Here is a 21,351-nt window from a genome sequence, read left to right on the forward strand (position 1 = left end):
ATAGTTTATTAAAGAGATAAAAATAAATGATCTGGGATGTAAAGTATTGTTTTAATTGTAGCCACAAGGACCTGCACTGATAAAAAGAGTGTAACAGAACAGTCAATGTTAAAGAGCATTTTTTGTTTTAAGAAATATGTTCAGAAAAAGAGGCCAAGGTAGCGCTTTGCAATAAATAAATAAATAAATAAAAATAAAACAACATATTGCTGGAAAAACAAAATTACTGAATCATTATGTATGAAATAGAATTGCTGTTCCCCCTTTTGTGCACTTACCAAATTTAGTCAATTTTGAGCCAAAAACAATGTCCTAATGTGGACACACAATAAACATGATCACATTATCAGAAAAAGAAAAAAGAAAAGGACACATCTAAATTATTTCCTGACCGCATCAAATCTGCAAAGGGCAGCAGACATGTTGTTCTCGACTGTCAAGCTTCAACAAATCAAAAACGTTTCCTCAGCTTCCTACTGTATATCCCACACAGTACAAACAGACAGAAAGAAATACGAAGAAAGGAAAAGCAACTCACGTGGGCCTTCCTGGCATAAGTGTAGGGAGTGATTCTGAAAAAGAAGACAAGGGATTTTCTTTTATGACAAGATAAACTATATTACTTCCAGATCTTTTCTTCTGTGCATGCAGCTAACAAAAAATAAAAATAAAATAAATAAAGAATCAGCTGGTGTGAGTGTAGCTGTGAGAAATGAAACCTTTAGAAAGTTGAGAAGTGATATTTACATGTCAGAGAGTTTTAGACTCGACTATTTTTCTGTTCTTACCAAACTTGACAAACAGCACCCCCGTTGTGGTGACGCTGCCCTGGGTGTTGGTGGCCGTGCACTGGAAGTAGCCTGTGTCAGTAGTGTCCAGGTTTCGGATGCGGAGACGTGAGCCGTATGGCATGGACCGGTAGGAGACGCGCCTCGGCTCCTGCACCACAGGGGCGTCGTTCTTCAGCCAGCGTACCGTAGGCGGAGGGTTCCCGGTGACTCGGCAGAGAAGCTCGGCTGTCTGACCCAGAGAGGTTGTTATGTTGTTCATGGGAGCTTCGAGGCGGATGAAGAGGGGCCCTGGAAGGAAAACATGAAAGGAAAGTGGTGAAGAGGCAGAAAAGAGAGGAAAAGGGAACAAAATAAACTTTGAACCAAGTAAGAATGAAACCAAAACTAAAAGTGAGAGGGGCAATAATCGGCATAGTCTTGCAATAAGGATGATAAACCTCTCCCAGTACGATCCCAGTTCTGAAAATGTTGGGATGTTCATCTACAACATAAATAAAAGCTGGATGGTAGCATCTTTTATGCTAAAACTTGTAATGCATTTCTGCATAGATGGTGTCTTTCCTGATGTGTAAGCTGCCCATGCAGCTAATGAACCCCCATACCATAAGAGAGGCAGTCTTTAAACTGTATGCTGATAGCTTGGCTCTCCTCTTTAGTACAGAAGATGTAGTATCCATGGTTTTCAAAAAAACATTTTCAAATTGTGATATGTTTGACAACTAAATCATCTCAGGTGTAAGTGAGAGCATGAATGGTTTTTGTTTTTATGTAATCTTGTGATGGACTTATGACCTGTCTGGGGTGTACCCAGTCTCTCACAAAATGACTACTGGAGATGGGCACCAGCTCCCTCTTCCTTCTTTCCATCCATCCATCCATCCATCCATCCATCCATCCATCCATCCATCCATCCATCTTCTGCTTGTTCCAAAGTCGGGTCGCAGGGGCTGCAGCTTGAAAAGGGAGGTCCAGACATCTCTTTCCACAGTCACCTCTTCCAGCTCTTCTGGGAGGACTCCAAGAAGTTCCCAAGCCAACTGAGAGACATAGTCTCTCCAGCATGTCCTGGGTCTTCCCTTGGGTCTCCTCCCAGTCAGACATGCCCAAAGCGCCTCCATAGGGAGATGCCCAGGGAGCATCCTTATCAGATGCTCTAACCACCTCAACTGGCTCCTCTTGATGTGGAGGAGCAGCAGTTCTACTCCAAGTCTCTCCCAGATAACTGAACTTCTCACCCCATCTCTAAGGGAGAGTCCAGCTACCCTGCAGAGGAACCTCATTTCAACCGCCTGTATTCACAGTCTCATTCTTTCTGTCATTGCCCATGAGGGTAAGAATGTAGACCGACCGGTAAACAGAAAGCTTTGCCTTACAGCTCATCTCTCTCTTCACCATAACGGACCAGAACAGAGTGCGCAATACTGCAGACGCTGCACCAATTTGTCTGCTAATCTCACGCTCCATTCTTTCCTCACTCATGAACAAAACCCCGATATACTTGAACTCCTCCACTTGAGGCAGAACCTCACCCTCGACCCGAAGAGAGAAATCCACCCTTCTCCAACTGAGGACCATGGCCTCAGATTCCAGCTCCCCCCATGACCCAGAAAACAAAAGCTTGTGATGAAAATGAATTTGTCTGACCACATAACATTTTTCTACTTTACCTCAGTCCATTTGAATCGGCTTTGACCCAGAGCAGGTGATGTTTCTGAACAGCTTTCCCTTTTGGCTTCCTCTTTGCATGATAGAGCTTTAACCTGATTTGTGGATGGCAAGGCAAACCTGAGGGCCTCAAGATTACAGACATCTAATTTTGACTTTTTTTTTTGGGGGGGGGGGGGGTGTTGCTGTTGATGAAAGGGACCATTTTTCCTCTAATAATTGTACAATTTCTTGGGAGCATAAGTAACACACACACACACACACACACGGAAACCTATTCATGATCATTGTGAACTGAAGATGAGTTACTTTGTGGGCAACATATTCTGTTTCATTACACAATCTGTGAATCTACTGTATTTTTAAGTGGTTAAACTACCAGAGCCCACTGTAACACCTCAATGTGACACTGTTATGTTGCATAGTGTTAGGAATATAGAGCACTAGTGCAAAAATGATCTCTACAATGAAAATTTCCTCAATGTGGTATAAAAAAATAAATAAAAAAAAAGAGCAGCCTGGAAGGCCACCGAAGAGTTTTGATGTGCTGGAAAACACTGGACTTAATGTCATAAAAGAGAAAAAAAAAAACTCCGGAAAGTTCCTTCAACCCCAAAACCAAGCTTAGGTATGCAGAAATGCTTCTGGTTTCACAAATTTGCCAAAACAAACAGAGGAAAAGTACATGAAGGGAAATCTCAAATACTCGTTGGATGAACATGAGAATCTGTGAATAGAGAGGCGAACGAGGAAAAACAGAGGCTCTCATAAATTCATGCTGGAGCACATTTTAACTGCTGTATTACATGTAAATTATCAAGACTGTAAGGAAAGTCAAATACCAAGTAGAGCAAGAGGTTGGAGATTTTTTTGAGATTTAAAAATCTGTACATTATCATGATTGTTGAGTACTGAACCCAAGTGCAGACGGATACTCAAAAAACAAAAAAACTCCGGGGTTCAAAAGAGAAAAACTAATTTATTAGAAAAAATGAAAACAAAAGCTGATGTGGCAGCCAAATACTCACAAGGGAGAAAAAAGCTCTGGAAGACACGGATGGAACAAACATGAACAACTTCTACAACATAATGCACAAACAACAAATGAGAAAAACGACAAGTTTTAAAGGGAAACTAACGAGGTGGAGGGGCAGGAGCTGAACTACATGAAGGGAAACATGCTGGATAAAAATATGGTATGGTATGGTATAAAGTTTATTCATTTAAAAAAGTACAAAACAATTCCATAACAATATAAAAAAATATACAAAAAATATCCTCTATTCATCTTGCTTATTGAAAGACGCCACCCTCGAGGACACGAGAAGATATTTGAACCAGTTTTACTTGTAAGGGCAGACTTTCACTCACAGGTTTACACAGATCCATTAAAGCTCTACATCACTGGAGCCCAGTCACGAGAATCTCCCCTGGGCAGTGTGCAAGAATTGTTTATACACGGTACATGCTTATCAGCCCTCACAGACAGTCACTGATGACCTCCGCCTCCAGCTGTACATGCAGGATCAAATCAGCTCCTCTCTGAGAGACAAAATAACTTTCTGGTAACTCATACACATGGTTCAAGATTAATTTAACATTAATTAGTGATAAACATCCATAAACCTTGACCAAAAATCCCCTGACCACAAAAAAAACCCAACAAATAAAAACCAACTAAATAAATAATACTTGGAAAGATGAAACACAAGAAAAACAAGATACTGAAATCACAGAAATACTAAAAAAAGAACACAAACCACACAATTCATGACACACATTTCCCCCCACCCCCCCCCCCCCCCAAAAAAACAAAAAACAAACAAACAAACAACCCCCCCCCCCCGCATTTTATGTACAAGTACTTTGTAAAAGCACAGTGTGAAAGCCTAGTGTTGAATGCTGCAATTTTGAAGAGGATAAAACAAGCAAAATGAAAACTGAAACATTCAAAATAAATGTTCAAATAATCTGAACAGAAGCTAAAGCAAGCATAATATAATCTAAAATAATCAGAACACAAGCTAAAACAAGCAGAACAGTGAAAATCAAAAAGAAAAGAGCAGCATGAACTGAATAGTAGCTAAAAACACAAATGAGCAAAACGCTTGTTAAAAACTAAAACTAGCAAAACAGTAGCTAAAAACTAAAATCAGCTACACTAAAAACTAAAACGAGCAAACCCTCTAAATTCCCATAACTGTTGCTAAATAGTAGCTAAAAGCTAATACTAGCCAAACCATATTTAAAGGCTGAAACCTAATAAGCACATAAGACAAAATACACAAGAATTAACTATATTTTAAAGAGGGCAGTCTCTAAGTTAATGCATCTCAATGTATTTCAATTAATATTTTTGTGGATTTAAAAAGAAGAAAAGTTAAGTATTTTGAAAGTAACAAAAACCTAAAGCACGCTAATCCCAATCAAGCTGAATGTTGTAATATGTGCTAAAAGAGCATGCAGAAATAGTTTGATTGCAGACTCATTTAATGCAGCCAGACTTTGATTTTTTTCAAGAAAACCTTTTGTATATTATTAGAAATATTGCATAATATTATAGAATGTTAAAGCATTGTATATTAGGAAATGTAGTCGTGCAAAAAATTGAAAAATTCCATGAGAAGTGGAACTAAACTGATTTATAATGAAGACTGCAAACAGACAACTTGCTATTTTTAGAGAAGTAACATCCTGAAGATCCACTTTTGACTCTTTCACAGTTCTTCAATTAGAGCAGTTAGCTTACGTTTAAAAAGATCACACTTTCAATTGTGTGAATAGTACTTTAAAAAATGCTACACTGACATAGAAAATCTAAACAAAAATGACCAAATGTCATTATATAGCACATTTAACCAAAAAAAGTTGATCAAAGGACAAAAGCAAAAAAGTTTTTTCACCCTGGCGATATTATCTGGATCTAGTACAAACTTGTTGGCTAAATATCAAGCCCTTGCAGAACATTAAAAAAATATATAATATTATCCTATTTTATTAAACATTTTAAAAGTAACACATGCCAAAAACGCAAACCAAAAAAAAGAGCAGGCAACTAGTCAAATCGAAAGTAGAGAAATAAAACAGTGCTCGTATTGACTCAGTATAAAACAGTTCAGACTAACACTGCCCTCTCAAACCCCAAGCTTAACACTGCAATGTGGTACTAACACGTGTGTGACAATGTGAGGAGACTTCAATCACCACTTTTCTTTACCTTTCTCACCTTTTCACCCTTTTTGTATCTGTCCTCAATTCTCAGCACACTGTAAACATTCATTTAGTTCTCTCTTTAATGTAAAGCATTACAGCCACACCAACAATTCTACTTAATCAATGTTTAAACCATCCAGAGAAGCGTTTTTTTTTTCTCTATTCTATTTGTGCAGTTCATTTACCTCTATAGAAAATGTGTGTGAATATTATCCACTTATATACTTATAGTACTCCACTGAAAATGTGAACGCTTCCCTTCTAAATATAAAAACTACATCTCACTAAGATATGAGAGACGGAAAAAAACAGTAGAGACACCATGACTGGCAGAAATCAGTGAATCTATTTTTCCCCATCCCTTTTATTTTTTTATATTTGTTCTATTTTAAAAACTTTTTTTAAAACATCTTCAGCTGATCCAAAATGCTGCTGCCAGAGTTTTTATGAGTTGTTAGGAGAGATTATATCTCTCCAGTTTTAGCTTCTCTCCAGTGGCTCCATGTCAAATTCAGAATAGGATTCAAAATCTTACCTCTAACCTACAAAGCTCTCAACAACCTAGCTCCATCTTATATTACCGAGCTTATTGGGGAAAATAAAAAAAATAAAAAAACAGATCTTATTGTTCCATATTTTCCTAACAGAGCACCTTGCTCTCAGACTGCAGGTTTACTTGTGGTTCCTAGAGTTTTCAAAAGCAGAATGGGAGGCAGCGCTTTTAGTTATCAGGCTCCTCTCTTGTGGAACCAACTTCCAGTTTCTGTCCGTGAGGCTGACACGTTGTCCAGTTTTAAGATCTTTCCTTTTTGTTAAATTCTATCGTTAGGATTTGCTTGGTTTCTTGACCTAACCCTTTTCCTATGCTGTTATAGGCTTAGACTGCTGGAGGACAAATCATTTCATCAAATGAATGGTTACAAATGAATAGAAAGGAAAAATGTGAATTTGTAATTGTTTCTCTCTTAAAATGTTTTTCTTTTTTGTCTTTCCTCCTAGTGAGGGACCTGCTCGCCTCCATTCTGGACCTGCCATCCTGTGTCCGTTCCTCCTTCTTGTTCTTTCCAAACCCAGTTGGTCGAAGCAGATGGCCACTTGTCTTGAGCCTGGTTCTTCTGGAGGTTTATTCTTGTTATGAAGGAGTTTTTCCTTTCCACTGTTGCCTTGTGCTTGCTCAGGATGTGAGACTGTGACAAAATGAAGACTCAATGCAATCTGCTGGCTAACCTATGCTACCTTAGATAAATACTGTTACTAATTGAATTTTTATGTGTATGAATGTTTCTGTTCAGTGCCCTGAGATGACTTCTGCTGTGACTTGGTGCTATATAAATAAACTGAATTGATTTAATTGAATTTTTAACCATAGCAGTGTCATTGTCTTTGTAATGTATATGCCTTTACTGCGTCATGTTTCCAAAGGGTAATTTTTCTTTTTATTTTGATTTAAGTATGGAGTGATTCATTATAACTGGCTGGTAAAAAATAAAAATAAAAAAGTAACTGTAGAACAGGAGCAAGAGGTTTCCACAACATGTCTGCCCAAACCATCAAAGTGCCACCTCCATGCTACAGTGTTGACATCAAACAATCAGGAAAACAGACTTCTTTGGATGCCCTTTAAAACAAACATGGCATGCTGCTGATGAGTGGGAACTTCCTGGTTTGCATGCAATGTACAGTAACTACTGGCAGTTAGATATCTGCAGTAGTAAAAAAAATAAAAAAACAAACAACAGCTCACTCGGAGCTCAAGAAGTAAGTGAAAATGTGGCAACAGAAAGGACCACCTCAAAGTTTCTTTTTTTTGTTCTGGTAAAAATATTGAACAGTTATTGGAGTCAATGATGACGGAGTTTGTTAAAATTCAGAAATGGTTTAGACTAAACAAATTATCTTTGAATTTGGATCAAACAAATTACATGATATTCAGTAATAGAAATAAAACTATTGATGTTCCATTTCAAATTGAAGATTCAATGATTTGTAGAGTTAATGAGGTGAAATTCTTGGGTGTCATCATTGACGATAAACTGTCGTGGAAACAACATATAAATTCTGTTAAAACGAAAATATCCAAATCTATTGCAATTTTTTATAGAGTTAGGTATCTACTAAATGATAAAGCATTGTTTTTGTTGTATAATACAATTATTGTTCCACACTTGGTTTATTGTGTTAATGTTTGGGGAAAAGCATGTAAATCAATTACAAAGCCTATTTTTATATTGCAGAAAAGAGTTGTAAGAATTATCACAAGAAAACATTATTATCATCCATCAAGTATTTTATTTAATCAAATGAAACTGTTGAAATTCTATGATTTGGTGGATTACAACATTTTGTCACTTATGTATAGAGCTCATACAAATACACTACCTTCTAATATTCAAATGTATTTTGTGAAAAGATCAAGCTGTTACAATCTTAAGCGGAAATATGTTTTTGTTAAACCGCAGTTTAGAACTAGTTTAAAGGGAAGATCTACAAAGGTGTTGGTTTATGGAATGACTTAGAGACAGATATTAAGGAAGCCAAATCAATCTTGGTATTTAAGAAACTGGTAAAAATCAAATTGTTAAAAAAATATATATGAATGTAATTCATTGAAAATGTTTGTTAATTGAAAAATTAAGCGAGTTATTTATTTGTTTTTGTTACTTACAGTAAATTTTGTTTAAATTGTTTATTAGATAAATAAGGAGCAGACTTAATAAGATTTTTTTTTTCATCTGCTGCCTTTCATTTTATTTTATTTATTTATTTTTTGTTTTCAAATTACATACATGTAAATTGATATGTATTCTTATTATTATAAAATGAATAAAAAAATAAATAAATAAAATAAATAAAATAAAGTTGTGACAAACAGTAGAAATCTTATACAAAAATGCAAATAGTTTCCTTTCACTTTGAGTGAGCAAGAGTGAGCCACAAAGTGCAGCAGCGCATTTGGATTAAAAGAGTCATAATGTGCAACTTTAATCAGGCAATGTTTAACAAAATGATTGTTTCACTAGTAACTGTATATTACGGACAAAAAATAGCAAATAGCATATCAACATAGTGTTGACACCTGCTGTGGAATTAAAGGTTAGTTATACTGAGCAATGCATTCATGATAAGGGTGCATAGTAGTTAGCGTGTGCATGGGCGTGTATTTTCGTTGCGATCTGACTGCCAAACTATCAACAAAAAGGCATGGAGGTCTGTGCTTATATGCACACAGTTATTCATTTAGACAAATAAACCCTGCCTACACTGGTGCTTAACCTTACGGACCCTGTTTACCAGGAGCATTACATTGTTTTTAGTGACTTTATTGTTGTTTCTTTAGTTTGAAAGAAAAACTACATTTGGCTAAGTATATCTTCCTGCTACTTTATTAGCTGTTATAATTACTGACAATAAAGCAGCAGGGAGCAAAGTGGGAGGAAAATGAGACAAGAAGAGAGGTAAAGAAGAGAAACAGGAAGTAAATATCTGTGTAACAAAGCCACTCTGGAAGTGATTGCTGCATGGTAAGTATTGTGGTATTTGGCACAAGGGGCATGTTGAAACTCAAGCCCTTTCTGCAGATTGTTCCTTTATAATGGCAGGCGACTAAACTGTGCCCTGTCATCAGCCCACATTTTCCTCCCAGCACTTTTATACAATCAAACACTCACATGGAGGCACATGAACGTAAACATGAGCACACCCAGACAACCGCAACACATCAGCTTTTACAAGCTCAAAGCAATATGTTACACAATACCTCTTCATTTCATCGCCAGAACTGTATTCTATAAGTGGATGTGTCTGTTTACAATACCACACAGGCAGTAAAGCTGTGCTCGGCATCTTTTAGCAGGACTGCTGCTTGAACACTGAGTGTAAACTGTAGCACCAACATTTATGACTTCACGTTAATTTGATAGAAGTCAGGTCTTTCTCATACATAAAGAATGAATTAAAAAATATATAATTGAAGACCTTGCATTCCTTGAAAGAATGCATATTATACAATAGTCTTGTCACCTAAAAAAATGCCCACATTTGGCTTTCAGCAGCGACAATAAAAACAAGAGCTCTACATAGGTATGGCCATGCCCATGGTAAATGGTAAATGGACTGTACTTATATAGCGCCATTCTTTCTTATCGAGATACTCAAAGCCGTTTGCAAGACAACCTGTGCCCTCATTTACCCATTCATACAGCACTCTACTAGATCTATACAAAGATTAATCAGTGCTTTATCACATTCATACACCAATGGGACACACATCAGAGGCAATGAGGGTTTCAGTGTCTTGCCCAAGGACACTACAGCATGCGACTGCTGGTGGAATCGAACCCCCAACTCTTCAAACATTGGAGGACAACTGCTCTAACCACTCAGCCACAGCCACCCCATCTACAAACTATTATACAGCAATCAATAGCAAATAGACAAGCAAATGCCTTGTATAATGTTTGACCTTGATATGTGACCTTGACCTCAGAGCTGGGCAATGAAAATATTACGCTACATGCAGTGTAGCAGTAGTACAAACGTGTATCAAGTCTAATTAAATTACCTTGAGTGAATCAAAAGTTATGGGTGGGACAAGCAAATACATTCTCTGACCTTTGACCATGGTTTGAGACCTTGATTTTGAAGCTGGTGTGATGAGAAGTGTACAGGACACTCTGTCTTGTGATGATGCACATGTGTATGAAGCTTTGTTAAGTTATCTTGAGCGGATCAGAAGTTATGGGCGAGACAAGAGAAAGGTGACGGATGTCTGCACCTTTGTGTACCATAACATGTCCGTCTTTCGATGGCCGTATAAAAACTGAGGAACATAAAGAATATTGCTGTAAGCTATCACCACCGTGGGTTTCTTGTAACAATGACCCTTTTTGATCGTGATAACATCCTGCTGCCGATGCACACCGATAGAGCCAGCCTACTTGACTGTCGTGTTTTTGGTCAATCAAAAACACTCCCTGCCTGCAGACAAAACACGAGCTGCAATCGACACCCATCAGATAAGAAACAGATGCTAGTCTGAACTCAAAAAAGACACAAAAACACCCACTGATACCCTCCATGTACAGGTTTCTGTGGCTAAAACATGAAGCTGCCTCTGCGATTTGTTTGGATCTTTTCCTCGCTGTATTTATGATTTTTCCAAACAACCTTGATTGGTTAAAGTAATCATTATCTTCACTAAAACTGCTCAATCATGTCCAGAAAACTACTGTTTGCCTTTGTGCTTGTGTGTTTGACAGTGACTGCTTATGTGTACAAACACACACGCACAAACAAATCTGTTGTGGGAAAGATGCTGTGGGAGGTTTTTTTTTTTTTTTTTGTGGGGTTTGCAAGGTTTCTATCAGGCAAACCAAACACAATGAGAGAGAGAGACAGAGAGAAAAAACATCTAGGCTTTAGGATGTAGGCAGATGTTGGTTCTTCAAGGAGAAACTGATGACAGAGGATCATTCTGGCTGATTACTTTGGACAGCAATTTTATGAAAATATCCAGAAAAGGTTGTGGATCAGGCTCAGCTGTTTCTGAGGTGCTGACAGGTAAACAGCAGTGGGGAATAACCGAACACTGCTTGAAGAATTATTCAAAAGTTATTATTGAAGAAAGGAAGTGGTAATACGTACAAGTATTACAATTTAGATTTTTTTTTTTCAGAATTCCACTGCCATGCAATATATCAACTTAAAATCTGATGGATGGCATGATGAATTTCGTTTTCAAATAATTAGGATATTGAAATGCCAAATCAAGGAGATCCAGCTCAGGATTCAATGAAAGCAATGTAAATGTAAGAAAAGCGATGAGTGTGGCTGTTCTACTACAGAATTATGTCAAAATGGACTAAAACAGCTCTGCTTCCTCCTGGGATTTGTTTTTTTTTTCCTGTTTCTGACCTTTAATAAACTGAAGGTATTGTGAAAGTCTGCGGTCATGTTTCTCAAACAGAAAAAGTTGGAATGCTATGAGTCAGGGATGAGTCTCACGCAGACGAGTTAAATATCTGGGGCAAGTGATGGGAGGATGGAGCGAAAGATGAATGACAGACTGGGGACTCCTCCATAGTAATGAAGGTGTTGCTCTATTCTGTCTTCATGAAAAAAAAAAGAGTTGAGCTAAAAGACAAGGCTATTGATTAACTTATCTGTTGAGGTTACAACCCTTTCCCATGGCCAACAAGAAATAAATTAGTTAGAGCTTATTTCCCCAACACCTTGGAGTAAAGTTTTCTTGGGAAGCTGAGAGGTGATACCTTGATAGTCAGAACACATTCTCTGGTGTCAATTGTTAAAACTGGGGATCACCATACTGGTCTGCCACTCAGCAGGTGCCATCTGGGTTTTCCATGTGACACTAAAGAAAGAGATGAGCCGAATGTTGAAGCTCTCAGTTTAGTACCGGTAGTCTGTTCCAACCCTCATTTGCGGTCATGAGGTATGGAATTCAATCCTGGATACAAGTGGCTGAAATGAGCTCTCAGTAGGTTGTCTAGGCAGTTTTTTTTTTTTTTTAACTAATGCTTATCTTTAGAATTTAAGACGGTTGTTGGTTGATATATTAAAGGACAATTTGTTGAATGTATTTGTTATTGGACAATAACTTCAGCAGTTCACTATGTATGCACATCAAACTCTACTAGACTTTGAAAAGCTGCTGCTGTTGTTACACTGCATTGTTTTGCATTATTAGTGTTTAGCGTATATCTTAGATCTTTTACCGTACCATTTGGCATTCGTTTATCGTATAACTTAGTGTATATCTTAGATCCTTACATACCGTTTTTTTTTACACTTTATATTTTTGCTATTGTCGGGTGTGACTGGGACCTTGTGTACATAATTTTGTTCCACCTCATGTACCACATGTGTGAAATGACAATAAACCTACTTGAACGTGAAAAACAACGACAGACAAACATTGTTAAATGCTTATAACTTGGTGTGTGATGGTCAATAATAGAAAGAATGATGGGGCTCAAAATCCCCAAATCCCCTGCCACATAAAAAAAGCCTTGGCTATTGCCCTATTAGACATGACATTATTACTTTAAAAATAGAATAATATAATTCCAGTAAATTTTTTGGGGGGATCTACCAATGGGCAAAATAAATAACACCTCTGCCATAAAAGGCACAGAAGTAAAGGTAATAAGTACTGTTTGCCATGTGAAACAACCCTTTTTTGCTGTGCTTGACTACTGGCTTAGTATGCTCAAGTCTAGCAGATGCTAATTATTTAAAGAAATGGCATTAATTGACCTAAATATTAAAGGTCTGGATGTACTTCACAAGATACAAAACATCTGATCTCGCTGACATGATTGTGAGATGGTCTATTTTGCACAGACAATGCATACTCAAAGAGAAATTGCGGGGGAGAACTCCTGATAAGTCCTCCCTCTGCAGCACACATCAAGCACTAACATCAACACAGCAATGGTTAGAGTGTATGATGAATAAGTTGGAGGAGGAAGATTTGGTATTTCTGGGGAGGTTTTTTTTTTTATAAAGAAGTGATATTTTGTAAATCTGTCACAAAAAGAGACAGTCATCATTTCTGACAGAACATGTCCGGCCGAGAAACACTCCCTCCCTGTCATCCCGACCACGGCTGCATGGGAGAGGTGCACTCTTTCTTGGCCAGCAGAGCAGGATCCTGTCGGAACAGGATCCGGGAACTATCTTGACAGGTTGCGTTCCGGTAACTGTTTGTTTAGATTTGGTAACTCTCAGGCTTACTAATAATAAAGGTATGAACAAATATGATTGCCTTGAACGAATAAAACATATATTGGATATGTAAACTGAAAATAATTACATAAACACTAATTTTAAACACAACAGCCTACACAAGAGCATACAAGCTGACCCTTCAAGTAGCATTTGCTCTACCCTTAAAAAAAATCTCTGCCCTTAAAATAGGGGTGGGGGTGAGTGCCAAGCTAACCAGGCAGTTGCATGCGGGCAGGAGCCCACAGGCAGCGGCCGTGAATGGACGGAGGAGTCGGGCTCTGAACCATCAAGTAAGGGGGAGGGGGTAGGGATTGGATGCTTGACAGAAGCGGAGTGTTAACAAATGTAGGTAATCGTAGACATTTAACAACCCATTAAAATACACCAAAATGCAGGAAATTGCATCTACTTCATTTAAAATTTTCTGGGGGAGGACACTATGCCGGCCCGCCTGTTATTTGCTTTCTGGCATTTATCGGTGTACAAATCAAGCCCTGCAGAGAATCGCCCGTATCTCTGACCAGTCTCACAATGCTTGATGCATACCTCTGTGGGAACTATTTCTTACTGGGGGAAAAGCACAAGATGGGGTCTCAGCTGGGGTTGTGAGTAGAAAATTGCACAATTATTGTCATGCACCCACATCACTGAGACACAACTTCAGCTCTTCTCATGTACTACAAAACAGACTTAAGCCCACCAACAGGTCTATCTCTAGAAAAAAAAAAATGACAGTGGAAACATACAATCACCATTTCCAATGATTTTCGTCTGCTGCACATTTGAAAAGAACAAAGTGCTATTGCAAGGTTGAGTTGATAAAAACATGTCGCTCACACTCAGAATATGTACCAAAATGCAGTGCTTTGATAAAAATACACTGCTGGAGGGATACACTGTAACACACGCATGTTTCAAGGGTTTCCATGGAAATTGTCGAGGTACATGTAGGTCAGTAGAAATCAGAGAAACAACACACTTGTGGCTTTCTGCCCACATGTTAGTAGCTCACTGTGCAGTTCCTTCCAACAACTCTCTGTGGTTGCCCACACTGGGACAATGGGAAGGTTTCTGAGGTTGTGTAATCTTTAACAAGTCAGTAATGCAATCTCAACAACATATGGAGGGTTACAGTTCAACACTGCATGTGTTAATTTTCATCATATTTTGCCTGTAACAGATGTGTTCACAGCTATAAAAGTCATGGAAGGAAAAAGTTTGGTTTTGTGCTTTTACCATCGTTTGTGGCGTTCCATGAAGTGACAGCCAGAACACTGGGGTCCTGTGGAAGCTCAGACCCTGTGGACAGAGAAAATTGAGACAGTTAGAGTAGCTGTGACTGTCAGACACACTTTTATATATGTTATTTGTGAAAATCATAATGATGCAGAGGCTTTCTTGTGGAAAAATACTGAGTAGAAACACACAGAACCCACAGTAGCGACAGAGTTGTATGTTTTGCTGATGCAGATCAAAGGTTTGAATGTCCAACAGGGAGCCCATCAACAGGCCATGTGAACATAATGCTCCATTATTACCAGCTGACGACAGAGCAGCGTTGTGCTTTTCATTACAGGAGACAGAAAACTGCTTTTACTGCAGGTCATGGATAAGTCCCTGAAAGTTATTCAGGAAAAACACGCAGGACTGACAAGGATTCTGAAACTGCTTTATCACTGCTGATTCTCTAAGGCATTATAAAACTGAGAAACACTTAACTCACATATACATTATCCCATTGTTACATCAGCATGTGTTTGTGTTTTGTTGAAAGCTTGGATTGTTTAACATAATGAATGACCAAATGGCTGCCAGTCAACAAAGGGCAGGCACCCTATATTCCCAAATACGTGCAACAATTCTCTAATTGATAAAGTCATAAACAGATTAAGCAATCTGCAAGCCTCATCTGGAAGATGAAATGTTTCATTTGTTTAACTAAATAAAAATGAGAAATAACCTAAATATCATAATTCTTGCAAGGACTGAGGCAGCCAAGATGACAGTATGTGGACACATGTGCAGTGCAATGTGCAGACCAACATGCCCAGAGGTCTGACACACAGTAACTAGGTGATAATGTGTTGTTTCATGTATACTGTGTCCGGGTGGTAATGACTACATGGTGTTAATGAGCAGTGCTTTAGGCCTCTACACCTGTTAGTGAGGATGTGCAACAGATTAGCAACTGGATCTCAACAATCACGAGTTATGGCCATTGAAACTAACAGGTAATAAATGATCTTGACTGGTTATTTCACTTATTTGTGCTGTTTGTATAGGAGTGAAAAACAATCACTGTTTTGTTCCAGGAGGCCCCTTACATGACATTTTATTATACCAAGTCTGGGCCCCAAAGTGAGTCTAAATTTACTTTGTGTTTTGTGCTGACAGAGTCCAAGGAGTCTTGATCTTCTTGGTTAACAAAAGACAGAAGAGAAGGACGTTGCAGCTCACTAGTTTCCCTCACACAGAGCTAGTCATGCGCTGCATGGTAAAGGTTCAACAGTCACGGCTGGAAGTGGGAAAAGAAAGGGACATAGAAAAGGACAGCATTGTACTTTGACAAATCTTGGAGGAATAACTTGGAAGAGGCCAAATAGCTTTCTTTTTTTTTTTTAATTTAAGGAACATTTACAGTTCAAGATTTTAATTAGGCTCCAACAGTAACATTGACATTAATGCAAGGTTATTTTTTTTATTTCAATCTCCTCTTCTCAATTTAGGCCACATCTGTTCTCTGTCAATAAACCAATCATCTGTATTGTCTTGAATAAACTGTTGAGCAATTCTGAGATTAGTCTGCAATTTATCAGCAATAAAGGGAAGCTAGTTAAGGCCTACGAGCTTATGTCAGGTCAAATCAGGGGTCATGGTTTCTGATTGGATCATACGTTTGAGTTTTGACAGTTTTCACCATTCAGATGTCTGAACAGGCAAGACATTGCAGATTATTTTCATTGTGTAAATGCTTAATAACGAGGTGGGAGATTAGAAAACAGTAATGCACATGTCAAAGTTAAGGTCAAAATATTTATTTTGTATGATAGTGATTCCATCCTGCAGACAGGCGCTCTCAGAACAATGCTCGTTTTTAAGGATTATCCCGTTCTCTCCATCTCCATCTTCTACCACTTATCTGTAGTCGGGTCACAGAGGAAACAGGCTCAAGAGAGAAACCCAGACATCCCTTTTCCCAGCAACCCTTTCCAGTTCCTCCTGATAGACCTGAGGTGTTCCCAGGACAGAGAAGATACACAATAGTCCCAGAAAGTTCTGGGTCTTTCTCATGGCTTCTTGCCAATGGGACATGCCAGGAAAACGTGCAAAGGGAGGTGTCCCGGAGGCATCCTAATCAGATGCCCGAACCACCTCAGCTGACTTCTTCTTGTGATGCAAAGGAGCAGTAGCTCTGCTCCAAGCTCCAACGGGATGATCGTCCTCATCTTCTCTCTAAGGCCGAGTCCGGCCACCCTAAGAAGGAAGTCCCTTTTGGCCGCTTGTATTTGAGATCTCGTTCTTTTGGTAATTATCCAAACCTTATGACCATAGGTGAGGGTTGGAACGTAGACAGACTAGTAAATCAAGAGCCTTGCCTTTTGATTCAACTCTTTGTTCACCACAACCAACCAAAGCAACACCCTCATTACTGATGATGCCCACATACTTAAACTGCTCTACCTGAGGCAAAAACTTCCCGCTAACCCGTTGGATTATTAGTAGCTGGAAGATACATGTTTATTTATATCAAAGGGATATTAAATTGATGACAAGGTACATTTTGGTATTAAATTGAGCATAGAAATGTTTGTTGTACAAGATTTTCCTTCATGACTGCAATGTGTTTTGTGCAACAAAGCAGCCCCTTATGCCCCTGTAGTATTTTTATTTTAGAGCTAAGCATCATCCTGAATATTTAGAAATGAGGAAAGTGAAGCAAATAATTAAGACAAAGGGAGCCTTAGAGGGTAGTACTAAACTAAATCAGAAATGTTCAATTTGAACAGTTACTGTAACTAATATGCTGTTATAAGGTCTGGGGGTATGTGTTTGGAGCCAGGGTGGTTGGTGTGGTAAGACTGATGTATGAACTCTCCTGCTCTGTTATTATGCCTCTCCTGAGATTTTCTTCCATCCCAATTAGCTGGTAACTGACCAAAGTCAGAGGTTATCTGGACGAACAGCAAACCCAACATTTTTAAAGTGCAATATTTCTACCATACAGAGATGAAAAAGACACATGAAAATACATATTTAGGATGATACTCATTTTTGCTTTCATCTGGTCTCTGCCAAAAAGCAATCTTCTATAACCCCAATCTTGCACAATTATGGAAAATCTTGTTTTCCACGGGCAATCACTCCTTAGCTGTACATTCACAGACAACGTAGAATCAATCAAGCTGCAATTGCTCCAGTTCAAAGTGTTTATCAAACCAAAAAAAAATAAAATAAATTGATGGTAGGTTAAATCGACCTACTTATTTATTACCATAATTACACTCATAAACAAAAATCAAGTGGAGCGTTACAGTCCTGATTAAAGGAAACAGTTTTGTGAAAATTTAGATTTTTTTTTAATGGAAAAAATAGAAAAAGAGGACAAATGTAGAGGGGAATAAAATAACAAACAATAAAGCTAAATATAAATGGGCTGAAGACAACTTGGAATATGAAAGTATAAGAAAAATGCAAGACAAATCTCAAAAGAGAAACTTTTAAATAAACTCTCAGTGAAAACAATTGGCAACTCGGTGTTCATAGCGTCTCATAATCCTGCTGGTGCTCAGGTTTCAGTTTCACAAACTAAGCTACAAACAAATCTCATACACTACATTACCCACAAGACATTGTTTGCAAACAGGACATTATGACCTGCTCTACACTGCTTATTGGGTCATATTTATGGGATCAGGCAAGAGGAACAATGACCGGGTTAAAGTTAGGGACAATCAGAGATCCAGCTGGGCATGTGCCAGAAATGCTCTGATCAGAACATCAATCATACTTAGAAACATAATTGTTGATAGATCAGTGGCACAGAGAGGAGGATTGTTACCATAAGTAAGCATTAAATCTTATGGTCTTGGCCTTTCAAGGGGTTGATGTTTAAAGTTTTAGGGTTTGGAGAGTTTGAGGTAGTACCAGAGCCAAAACGGTCAACGTATAGAAAGGTAAGCTGGCTTTGCGGCTTAATAATATGTTGAAGTTATGTTCTATGGTCTCTGAAACACCCAGATGTGGGATTGAACAACAACAAACAGATTTGTTGAGGCGGCTGTGGCTGAGTGGTTTAGAGCAGTCGTCCTCCACTGGGAGAGTTGGGGGCTCGACTCCACCAGCAGTCACATGCTGAAGTGTTCCTGGGCAAGACACTGAACCCCTCATTTACTCCAATGTGTGTCTCATCAATGTTTAAATGTCATAAAGCACTGGTTATTCTTGTGTAGATATAGTAGTGTTGTATGAATGAAATAAGGGCACAGATTGTGTTGTAAAGTGATTTGAGTACCTTGATAAGATAGAATGGCGCTATGTAAGTGCAGTCCATTTACCATTTATTACCAATGGAAGATTGATGATGACGTACAGCAACTACATGTTTACAGGTAGTTTAAAAAGTGTAATATGACAAAGAGGATCACTAAGCTAAGTTATTACATTTTGAACGAGAGAGACACCATTCACACACATGTATGCCTTCTTCTTCTTCTTTAGGCTTTTCCCTCTTCAGGGGTCTCCACAGCAAGTCATCCTCCTCCATCTCACTCGGTCCTCTGCATCCTCTGTCCTCACTCCAACTACTGCCATGTCCTCTCTAACCGCATCCATACATCTCCTCTTTGGACTTCCTCTTTGTCTTTTTCATGACAGCTAACATCCTTCTACCAATATACCCACTGTACTGTCCCTCCTCTGGACATGTCCAAACCAGCTCAGTTTGGCCTCTCTAACTTGATCTTCCAGTTTTTCAAGCTGTGCTGTATCTCTGATGATCTCATTCCTAATCTTATCCATCCTTGTCACACCTAAAGAGAACCTCAACATTTCCATAGACATGTATGCATGTGTCTTCACACGTATGCCTTATGCAACCTTACCTTATACAATCTTATAAAATGAAAGACAAGAGTTGGTGTAAAAATTACCGGTAAGTGGGGAGTGGGGAAAGGTTAGATGACAAGAAGCAGCATGACAGGGCCCTTTTTGGGTCAGAACATTGAACGAGACACGAGAGAAAGAACTTGGGAGCTAAGGTTAGAAAGAAACTGCTTTGCTAGAAAACAGCCCATGTTTTTGCTTTTTGAGAAAAACAGTAAAACCATAAAAAGTAAAGCCTCTCTAAAATGACTTCATACAACTTTAAGATAGTATTAGACCATCAGTTATATATTCATTAAAAAATATATATTATCCAGTGTGTTAGTTCAGCTGCAGAGCAACTTCAGAGAAACATGACCCAGCGTAAAAGAAGATGAAACTGACACATCAACAAGTGGTGAGAAGACCCCTTCAAACTGCACAAGGGTCACAGCGACAACTGTCAGCACTCAGCATTCCTCAGGCCTTCCTGGAGAAAGCTGAACTGATTGAACAGCGCAACACTGAAGAAACACAAAATCCTGAAACCCCGCTGAGGAGGTGAAATGCATAAAAAGTTAAAACTTTTTATGGAATTTTTATTGTAGCAGTTGAATTAATACATCCAGGTGTCTTTTATCATTCTGCCTAATCAAAAGAAAAAAAAGCCTACCATTTACTTCTAAAGATATTGTATTAAATCTATGATGAGAAAACTATTTTAGCAACAAAGTTTAATTTTATTATGGTTGTTTATTTTTATTTTATAGAAAGCGGTGGCATGTAGTTAGTCCACAAACTACAACCCTAAAACAAACTTCTCCTGGGTTTCAATATATTTATTGATTTTCTGCGGAGTTAGTGAGTGTTTTTTAATTACAGTAATTTTACTTTGGACACAATTTCCTTGAAAATTATTGAACAATTCTTATACATGTAAACACATATTTGCTTAGTTTTACAGTAGCATCTCACTGGGCTGTGCCTTCTTGATGTAAGGTCTTGATGCCTTCTAATGATAAACAATTTTTATTTAAAAAAAACTTGGCCACTGCCTATGTGGGCATAAAAGAAGCCCAGAAAGAAGAAAAGTGGACAACAAAAATATGGTGCACGGCAAAGAATGCAAGCTGTGCACACAAAACTTGAGCCGTGATTTTCAAAGACTGGGACTGGGACACATGGTCACGGCTCACTGGGTCCTTTGTTGAGAATGGAAAATTATCTTCTTTTTTTTTAGCGTTTTCCCACAATTTTGTGTCTTCAACCAGTCATCGACATTTGAATCCTGACGTAGCACCTTCAGCAATACTGGTCTGCAGTAGCTCTCGCTAACTAAGGACTAGATGTGACAAATTTAACAACCTTAATGCAACAAAAACCTTTAGATTTGTGGGTAACGAATATATTAAGGATGAGCATATAAAAATCTTATTAAAAACGCGCCAGTTTGGAATGGGGTTAGGTTTATCTTCACCTTCAGTTCATGAAAAAGTTAGTTAGGTTATGCATCTGTTTCATTCTACACTTCTTGACACATATCGGTTCGCTTCAGACAGAAACCTTGCTTGAGAAACGTCCTGATGTTGCCTGAAGCACAAGCCCCTGCTGTTCCTGTGAGGCTCTGCAGGAGAGAAACCACGCTGATCTAAAACAGATCTGGTTGGTCCATTTTTGGGTGAGGCTCCCCTTGGCTCCAGTTACCAGCAGCGTAAGCAGACTGGTGAGGAATGTGCACCAGCATGTTACCACCTACTGAGCGTCTCATCTGTTTTCACCTGACAGTTCCGGTGAAGTGTGCAAGTGCAAGAGCTCAGATCTCTGGAAAACATGGTTCGTTTTAAGATTGGCC

General features: G+C 38.5%; 1 protein-coding gene across 1 annotated transcript in view; it reads right to left on the bottom strand.

Moving 5' to 3' along the window:
• The window catches only part of ror1 (receptor tyrosine kinase-like orphan receptor 1), a 151,731-nt gene that overhangs the window by 35,626 nt on the left and 94,754 nt on the right, over positions 1-21,351 (bottom strand). Inside the window, exons 3-5 of the mRNA XM_037698006.1 lie at positions 14,655-14,717; positions 789-1,079; positions 539-572 (exon numbers count right to left, since the gene is read on the bottom strand). Coding sequence (XP_037553934.1) covers positions 539-572; positions 789-1,079; positions 14,655-14,717 — 388 coding nt within the window. The remainder of the gene's footprint in view (positions 1-538; positions 573-788; positions 1,080-14,654; positions 14,718-21,351) is intronic.

Source organism: Nematolebias whitei, chromosome 3 (genome assembly GCF_014905685.2).
Source record: "Nematolebias whitei isolate Nwh7 chromosome 3, NemWhi1, whole genome shotgun sequence".
Lineage (NCBI taxonomy): Eukaryota > Metazoa > Chordata > Actinopteri > Cyprinodontiformes > Rivulidae > Nematolebias > Nematolebias whitei.